Source organism: Mustela erminea, chromosome 10 (assembly GCF_009829155.1).
Source record: "Mustela erminea isolate mMusErm1 chromosome 10, mMusErm1.Pri, whole genome shotgun sequence".
Taxonomy (NCBI): domain Eukaryota; kingdom Metazoa; phylum Chordata; class Mammalia; order Carnivora; family Mustelidae; genus Mustela; species Mustela erminea.
This window is the reverse complement of record NC_045623.1, coordinates 74,433,417-74,442,967: the sequence shown is the minus strand read 5'-3', so window position 1 is coordinate 74,442,967 and position 9,551 is coordinate 74,433,417. Positions and strand designations below refer to the sequence as shown.

Genomic DNA, 9,551 nt, shown 5'->3' with positions numbered 1-9,551 from the left:
GGCCCCAAATCCTAATTTCTTCCCTTGGAGTCACGTAGAACACTGGTCTAATCTCTTACCCTTGGCTGTGGACTGCAGCTTCCTGTCTGTCTCCAGCTCTTCTTCCTGTAGATGGCTCAGAATTTCCTCCAGGGTCTTCCCAATCTCCACGAAGGATGGGCGCAGTTTGGGGTCCATCTGTAGTCATCCACACCAACCATTAGCCCTGTCCTCCTATCTTCCACCCCAAGGATGGCATTTGAGTCTGTTTCTGGCATCTTCTAAGATTCAGATATGCAGCTAAGAGATCTTTCCTAAAGGTCCCAGACCATGAGGGTGATTCTCAGAGCTAAGGTTAGGGAAGATGCTGTTGTCTTACACCCACTCCTATCAGCACCCTTTCAGTGTGTGTCTTATCCCCTTGATGGGCACAGAACCATCCAAAAGGGTATGCTTACACTGGTTTGTTCTGTTTTTGCTAACATGTTTCTGGGAGTTACCTGGATAAAGCCCAGCTACCCCTTGGTCATGACAGGTAGGTCCAGACCCCAGAGCTGTATAAAATGAAGGCTATCAAAAGCCCTTCCCATGGGCCTTAAGGCTAGCTGGACCCAAAGTCCAACTGAAATCTGACTACTGAGTTCTACTGATATCCAGGGCAAGAGGCAGTGAGTCTACCCTGCAGGCTGAGGACTGTATAACACAGCAATTTTCCTCCTCTTGGTCCACGGTTCTGGAGGCGGCGTGGAGGAGGGGCCATGGGCACTGCTATTCATCAATGAAAAGGAGGCTCCTCATGAAGCTAATTAGCAGCCTGTCCTAACTAGATGAAAGGGGTTCAGCCAGCTCCTGACCAAAGCTGGAGGAGGGGAGGGAGATACTCACATTACAGCAGTTGAAGGTCAGCTGCAGAAAGTCTGGGGGACAGTCTCCCACCATATGCTGGAAAGCATCATAGTCTAGCCCAAAGTTCTGTGGATAGGTATGGTAGGGAGGGGACACGGAAGACGGGTCATTAATCTCTCCACCCATCCTGGCCTGCTTAGGAGAGGCTGAGAACTACACAGTTCCAGCAACTCCACCCTGGGAACAACAGTTCCAGAGCTTCAAAACCAGCCCCATCCCACTGGCACTGTGCCCTATGCCTGCAGTTCACCTCTGTGCGGGGAAGACAGTCCGGATCAGCCTGGATGCGGGCGATGATCTCACAGAGGATGATACCATAAGAGAACACATCCGCCTGGTGGGTAATGAGACCTCAATGAGTTTCCTTCTCAGTGGAGAGAGAGGTGGGGTTTCTGCCCCTCAGGTCCACCAGCATAGGCTTGCGCCCTACTGTCTGCATTTCATTCAGTTCATTTACCGGGCAGCTGCCGAGTACCAGCCCTGGTCTTAGCGGGATATAGCTCCCCACCCGGAACATACAGGTTGATCCTGGATACTTTCTGCTAAGAGTGGATTCTAAGGAGTACCAGGCCCCAGGATCCCCAGACTCACCTTTTCATTATAGGGCTCATCTCGGAGAACCTCAGGTGCCATCCAGAATGGTGAGCCCACCACAGCCAGCTTTTCACTTCCCCTGCTGTGGGGTGGGGGTGGAGGGGAGATTATATGGAAAATGAGCTTGCCACTGGCTGGTGCAATGGGATACCTGACCACTGGGAACTCCTCTCCCTGAAGGGGAGACGTCTTAGAAGGCAATAAAACTGACCACATTTAGGAAGCTGTGACTGAGCTGTGACCAAGTTCTGGCCTCTGGGGAAGAAGCTGGAGCTTTGCTTTTGCTTCGGTCCCTTCTGTGACCCCAGTACCAATTAGGACTACCCACCTGACATCAGGAATCTTCTCAGCCAGGCCAAAGTCAGCTACCACTGCAGAGTAACCATTCTCATCCCTCTTTATCAGGCAGTTCTAGGGTTCCCAAAGAAGAAGACAATGTGGCTCAGAAGGGGGACCACCCAGCCATAAGGTTACCATCACCCCTCCCTGCCACAGTGCACCCTGGCTCTCCTCCTTGGTGAAACAACACTCTTAGCTGATCCCAGTGGTCAGACTTGGGGGCTCTGTCACCCATGGGAGATGGCTCAGGCCTGGATCTTGGGTTCTTGCCCTAAGATTCATATGCTTCCAACAAATATTTATCTTTGCTTTCTATATACTAAGCCTCAGTGAACAAACATCTTTGTCCTCTTGGAGCTTACAATCTAGTAGAGGAAGACAGACTATCAGGCCCCTGGCCTTCCATTCTCTTTTCCTCAGAATGCAGAGCCAAACACTAGCCTGACCTTGCCAAGTAATGTAAGTGTAAAACAAACATTCAGGCCTGCACTATCTTTTACTGCCCACAGGATCACAACCAGCTTCCTCTCAGTCTATGACCTGACTCTAACCAACTGACCTACCCCCTCCCCATGCTGTTCCTATGCTCACATCTCCATCCAAACTTGTCACAGACAACCTGTACTCCTAAAACCTGAATAGCTCCTTCAAGCTTTTTGTTGTTGCTTATACAGTTCCCTTCCATTTGGAATGTTCTCCCAACTCTCCTTTCCATGTATTTTTATGTATTTTAAAATACATAAAAGTGACCTTTCCACCCTGTCATTACCACACTCTCTTCTCAACTCCTTTAACTCCTCCTCTCTGCCAGTCTAGCAGAGAACAGGTTTTAGTTCAGGCCTTGCCTCCTCACAGCACTCAACTGGTGACAGAGGTTCAGGATGTGTTCACTGAACAAGAGAAAGGATGAACCCAGATGACTTGTAAATAAACACAAATCAGCAACCAGCTCTCCCCAAACAGCTGCATTCAAAATAGCCCTACACACCCACTCAGGAGGCACCTCCCTCCACCCCCTTTCTCCAGAGGCAGGAGAGAGTAGGGATCCTGGGCTCAGGGACATCTCTGGGGCCAGCAAGGCCCTATCTGACCCAAACCTGCCCTCTCTCCCTCCTCACTGGGCTTGGCATGCAGTTGCTGAGGCAGAGCCACATCACCTCCTGCTTCCTCCACCGCAGGTACAAATGACTCCCTTTCTTTGGCCTCAACGTGATCATACTATTCTCTCCCTGAGCTGGAAGGAGCCTCTGATTTCATCATCTCCTACCCTGGGTCCCAGATGGACATGCACCATACCTGGCTTCCAACCAGGACCATCCTTGTGCTTGCCATGGCTTTGGCCCTCCCATCAAGTCGTGCTGCCTCAGCACCCCTGAGCCCCGCAACTATCACTGTGAGAGGATGGGCCTGGGCCAGCTATTGCCTATTGAAAAGCCAAAGCCCAGGCTACAAGACACAGGCTTGTGAGGCAGTATCAGCTCAGATCGGTCACGTTATTTTCCCTGCTCCTCCCTTTTCACCAACAACTCAGGCTCCTGTCTCCAAGGCTCAGTCTAAAGTCCTACTTACTATTTGCTTTATAGCCCTCAGAAACAGCCCCATAAATTCAGCCTGGGAGCAGCATGTAAGGGAAAAAGAATATGGCCACAGTACACTGTCCTTGTCAAAGCTGTGCAGTTTCTGCCCCAGCTTCACATTCATGGACATTTACTGTCCTCACTGCAAACCACCCACATAGGGGTAAGTGACTTCACAGTAGTTTCTGTGAACAGCTGAGAAATGGCTAAGGCAGGGATGATTGGGGCCTCACAATATGGGACAAAGCTACCCAGTTTGCCCCTCATCTAGAGGGTGACTCCTGCACCTTGTACAGCTTCTCACAGCCAATAGCTGGCACGGGAGCCAAAGACAAAGATGGGATACTGCAAACCAAAAGAGCCAGACTTTTGGAGCCTATATCTGAGGTGATAAGGAAAATGTGGAGCAACCCTGCTGGATTAGCCCCTGTGGGATTTATCAGAAACTCCCAGCCTGCTCTTAAGACCCTGCCCTTAATGGGGTCTAGGCTAGTGAGGTATGGCTGGCCACACTTGCTGCTTTCACTTCCTTATCTCCCACTCATTCCTCATCGGTTTCTGCTGTGCATTCCCCCAGAGGACACAATGACTTCTATGGCATTAATTTCAATAGACAAAATTAGTTCTTATATACTTGATCTTTCTGCTGCTGACATTGCTGATTACTTCTTTCAACACTTTTTTATGTGATTCAGGAATCATATTAACACTGGGCATGCAGGGGTACCTGGGTAGCTCAGTCAGTTAAGCATCTTGCCTTCAGTTTGGGTCATGATCCCAGGGTCCTGGGATGGAGTCCCACATCGGGCTCCCTGCTCAGTAGAGAGCCTGCTTCTCCCTCTCCCTCTGCTGATCCCCCTGCTTGTGCTCTCTCTGCCTCTCTCTCTCTGACAAATAAATAAACTCTTTAAAAATAATAATAATAATAATAATAATAATAATAATAATAATAATAAATATGTTCCAAATCAGTCCCTCCTTCTTCATTCCCACTACCCTTGCATTAGGTCCTCCTCATTCCTCCCCTGAATGTTGCAACACTCCTGTAACTGGTCTCCCTGGCCTGGTCCAGGCTTGATCTCTATTATTCACCTTCCTCATTCCTGCCAGCATGACCTTAGTAAAATGTAAATCTGTGTTACTCCCCTACTTAAAAGCCATCAATGACATATTGTATGATTCCATTTATATGAAATGTCTGGAATAAGCAAATCCATAGAAAGTGAAAATGGATCAGTGGTTGCCCAGGGCTGAAGAGATAAGGGACTAGAGTGTGGGGCTTTCATTCTGGAATAAAGAAAAGTTCTGAAATTAGATAGTGGTGGTGGCTGAATATACTAAAAGCCACTGAAATACATACTTTGAAAGGGTAAGTTGTGTTTTATGTGAAGTATATCTCAAAAAAGCTGAGTCGCTTTCTCCATTTCCCATCTAGAAGATTAAATATGCCACACAGTATATGATCAGAGTCCTCTCTTTTCAACTCTTATTCCCTACCACTCCTCCCTCCCAGTCTGCACATCATAGAGTTCATGCCACTATGCCTTTGTTTGTGCAATTCCCTGTGTCTGCTCTGGTCTAGAATATGACCTCCAGCATGTGTACTGATAATAATTAAACTAAACTAGTAAGTATAATTCAGTTTTCCAGATTCAGTTCAGCCCCCATCTCCTCTGAGAACCCTGCTCTGTACCCTCAGGTTGGGTTAAATACCCTTTTTTCAAAGCATCCTATGCATCGCCCTCTCTGTAACATTCCCATCTACCATGTTATAAAGTCTGTATAGTCCCTTCCCATGGCTAGAGACTATAAGCTTCAGGAAAGCAGTGACGTCTTAAGAAGGAGATGGCCCAGAGAATACTTCCTAGCCCCTTGGGTAAGGGAAAGATTGCCTACTTCTGTCTATATGGCACCCTAAGATTACAAAACATTTTTCACAAACACAGTCAAAACAACATTGTCAGGTGAGCAGATCTAAGATTTTTACATTTAAGATGAGAAAAATAAGCTTACAACTGTAAGTGGTAAAGACCCAGGTCTCCTAAGGGTTCTCACATGACACTGCCCTCCCCAGAAAGAGGCTGAAAAGCTTTCCCCTTTTATAATGAAGCAAGGTAGGCTTCAGCAAGGTCATGGCAAGAGCAATGTAGTCTTAAGAGAGCAGCAGGGGCCAGGGGCCATGAAGAAGGCAGCACTATGTGCAATACCGTAAAACCCCTTCATTTGGGACTCCAGCTACTATCTCAAACGTCCAAAGGCATCTAGTACAATGCTTGCATTTCTCACCCAACTTGGACATGGCCCCATTATAACTAGGTGGCTACAGAATACAAATATGAAGCTCAGACCACTGTGGGGTTCTGAAGAAGCCAGACCAGTTTTCAGGCTGTGTGGAATATAAGGTCCACTACATATAGAACGAAGAATGCTTTATTCAAAAGTGTCTTTGGGGCGCCCTGGGTGGCTCAGTTGGTTAAGTGTCCAACTTGATTTTGGGGTCATAATCTCAGGGTTCTGAGACTGAAACCTACGTTAGGCACCATGCTGGGCATGGAGCCTGCTTAAGATTCTCTCTCCCCAAACCATAAAAGACTCTTAATCTCAGGAAACAAACTGAGGGTTGTTGGGGGTCTAGGGATAGGGTGGCTGGGTGATGGACACTGGGGAGTGTATGTGCTATGGTGAGTGCTATGAATTGTGTAAGACTGATGAACCACAGACCTGTACCCCTGAAACAAATAATACATTATATGTTAATTAAAAAAATAAAAAGATTCCCTCTCCCTTGGCCCTCCCTACTCCCTCTGGGGGGGAAAAAATGTATCCTTGCCTAGAGTAAGCTGCAGACATAAGGGAGGCTCAGACAGACTTCCCTGAGGGGAAAGGTTTCTGATTTTCAGGCTCAAAAAGGAGCGTAGGCCCTACAGCTGCCTGGCTTCTGTTCCTCTGTGTCCACTCCCCTATTAGAATTCATCACACTAGAGCTGGGAGACACTATGTTTGCCTCTTCAGTGACGGAATGATCCCATTCATCTCTGTGTCTCAAACCTAGCACAGACACACAGAAACGGCTTAGCAAATGTTTATTTGAAAGTTTGGGCAGATAATTGAACAACTGGGCTTCTTTTTATATGTGTCAAAGGCATACACTAATCATACATTCAGCTCTCCACTGTGGGGACTGAGCTGACAAGAAACTCAAAGGGGTCTTATGACTTATGAGCCAAAACCAAGAGTCAGACGCCCAACCGACTGAGCCACCCAGGCCGTTCCTCCACTTGCCATCTTAATGCTGCTTCAGTAACAGTGCAGCTGACTACAAAAGGCCCTGCCACACCCAGGGGCCCCACATCCACCTCCCTAAAGCTCTTTTCTCTGCAGTAGTTTATAAGCCAATCGCCAAGGTCCCTTAGGGGCAGTACTGCTGTTTGGAACAGAAGAAGAACTGCTGTCGTGTGAGGTAACCAAGGACTTATTGTTCTAGGCCTTATTGGCTCTGAGAGTACAGCTTGCTTGTGTCCCCTTTGCAAACTTCATCTTATAACAAGCTCCCTCACCCCTCCTTCATGACAGAAGGGGTACAGGAGTCTGGTATGCATGTCTATATGTGTGCATGTGTAGGTGTTGCAGGTGGAAAATGAAATGACAGCTATTCTTGGACATGTACAAAACTCCTCTATACCTCTCTAGAAGACTTTAAATCAGCTCTTGCACAGAAGTCCTGTTAGATGGCTTATAGTTCCCACAACAATGATAAAACAATACTATTTATATAAGCCTGGATATGGTGGTGTCCTGGGCCACTTGGCCCTGAAGTGCCTGCCTTGTAGCATGGCCAACTTCCTCTAAAAGCCAACTATTTTCTAACCTAGTCACACAGCAATCTGGACAGCAAGAGACTAGCTGATGCCAAAGAAGAACTGGCAGAAGGGCAGAAACTCAATCACACAGATAGAAAATGGGTCAGTACATTATAGCCCTCAAAACCTGCACTCAAATGACAAAAGCAGTGAACTCCTGCTCTCAGTTAGAGCTACCTCCTGAAGGCTGTGAAAGAGAACTCTATGACACAGGCTCCCAATTTGCAATGACTGCTGTCACTCCTATAGGAGAGGAATCTCTTAACCCTCCCATGTCACCTGCTCCTGCAACACTCATTCAGACTGGGTCAAGGATTAAGATTCTTAAGATATATATGTTGCCTGGCTCAGCACTAAAAGGTACCTGCTGTGAGCCAACATTGGCTTTCTAAGGACTAGCTGTACAGAGTAGTAAGTTATATTCTCTGTGACTAAATAATAAATCTATATGAGATAATCATTTCAAAGCTCATTAGTGACTGGAAGGCAGTGTCTCAAAGAGTTGTGCAAGGAAAGCCTTCATACCTTAGATGTGAGGTCCCGATGGAAAATGCCTTTGAAGTGAAGGTAGCTGAGGCCCACTGCTATGTCATAGGCCAGTTTCACCCTCACAGTCCAGGGCAAATGCAGGTTACTGTCTAGCAACTGCTCCAGGTTTCCAGAGTTGATATACTGCAAAACAAAAGGAAAAACCCAGCCACCATTTGTCAGGAGTGTTTAGGCTGGTGGTGAAACCATTAGAGAATAAACACCCAGAGAATAGAGATTCCATTTTAAAAAAAAAATAGAGATTCCATGTTTTTTAATTTTTTTTAAGTTACTGAGGGTTTATTCGGTGCACAGGCAGTATGGTAGGTGCCGCACACAGAGGCCCTTTCCTTTGCGGAGATGACAATCTATTAAGTGGTGCAAACAGTATCATGTGGTAAATGCTAAAACATAGCTTTGTACAGGTACAACAGCACTATGAGCACAGAGGATAAAGTTACAAAGTCAATCTGGGCATGTCAGAGGAAGCTGCACAGAGGAAATAAGGAATCAAAAGGATGACCTGGGGGAACAGGAAAGAAAGACAATGCATACAGAGGGAGCAGTATATGCAAAGTTATAGATAAAGTGCCAGGTGCATTCAGGAAATAATTTACTCAATATGGCCAGAGTGCATGAAGAGTAGAAACAGGTGAGGCCAGTATACTTTGCTAAGATATATGGACTTTATCCCATCTATCAGACCAAAGTAAGTCCAAAATAAGAGCAAAATACTCATCTTTACTTTTCAAAGAAAAGATTTTTTTATTAAGCAATCATATGATCGATGGGTTAGATAGATTATGGAAATGGGTAAAAAGGCAATTATTGCGATAATCATGGTGAAAGAAGGGTGCATCAGCGAAGGCAACAGAGGAGACACTGGAACAGAGCAAGATTCAAGATATACTTATATGGCAGAATTGAAAACAAACAGACACATACAAAACTTGATGACAGTCTGGACTGGGGGGATGAGAGCAATGAAAATCTCTAGGTTGATCCCGGGCTCCTGGAGGCCATTATTAATAGCCACAAAACAGACAAAAAGACAGGTTTTTAGAAGGAGCAGCAAGGTTAAAAATAGTGAGGTCGGCTAGGACATGTTGAGCTTAAGCGCTTGTGGGACAGCCAAGGTGGAGATGTCCTAAAAAGAGCTTAGACAAAGTCTGAGCTAGAGACCAACATTTAGGAGGCAGTAGCAATGAGCTGAAGTAGTCCCTGACACCTCAGGATGTATGAAGTTGTCCAGGGGTTAACATATAAGGTGAGAAATTCACAGAATCCTAAGGAATAGTAACATTTAAAGGAGCAGGCAGGGGACGCCTGGGTGGCTCAGTGGGTTAAGCCGCTGTCTTCAGCTCAGGTCATGATCCCAGGGTCCTGGGATCGAGTCCCGCATCGGGCTTCTTGCTCAGCGGGGAGCCTGCCTCTCTCTCCACCTCTGCCTGCCTCTCTGCCTGCTTGTGTCCTTTCTCTCTCTCTCTTTCTGACAAATAAATAAATAACATCTTTTAAAAAAAAATAAAAAAATAAAAATAAATAAATAAAGGAGCAGGCAGAGGAAGAACCAAACAAGAATGTTAACATTGGGGGCGCCTGGGTGGCTCAGTGGGTTAAAGCCTCTGCTATTGGCTCGGGTCATGGTCCCGGCATCCTGGGATCAAGCCCTGAGTCGGGCTCTCTGCTCAGTGGGGAGCCTGCTTCCCTTCCTTTCTCGCCTGCCTCTCTATTTGTGATCTCTGTCAAATAAATAAATAAAATCTTT

The 9,551-nt window shown here is 46.5% G+C and overlaps 1 protein-coding gene across 2 annotated transcripts in view; it reads right to left on the bottom strand.

Annotated features, from left to right (window-relative positions):
* The window catches only part of TESK2 (testis associated actin remodelling kinase 2), a 128,281-nt gene that overhangs the window by 1,863 nt on the left and 116,867 nt on the right, over positions 1–9,551 (bottom strand). For both annotated transcript variants that reach the window (XM_032361153.1, XM_032361154.1), the window contains 6 exons: positions 7,781–7,927; positions 1,808–1,890; positions 1,477–1,561; positions 1,136–1,219; positions 865–951; positions 60–177 (listed from right to left, as the gene is read on the bottom strand). In XM_032361153.1, coding sequence (XP_032217044.1) covers positions 60–177; positions 865–951; positions 1,136–1,219; positions 1,477–1,561; positions 1,808–1,890; positions 7,781–7,927 — 604 coding nt within the window. The remainder of the gene's footprint in view (positions 1–59; positions 178–864; positions 952–1,135; positions 1,220–1,476; positions 1,562–1,807; positions 1,891–7,780; positions 7,928–9,551) is intronic.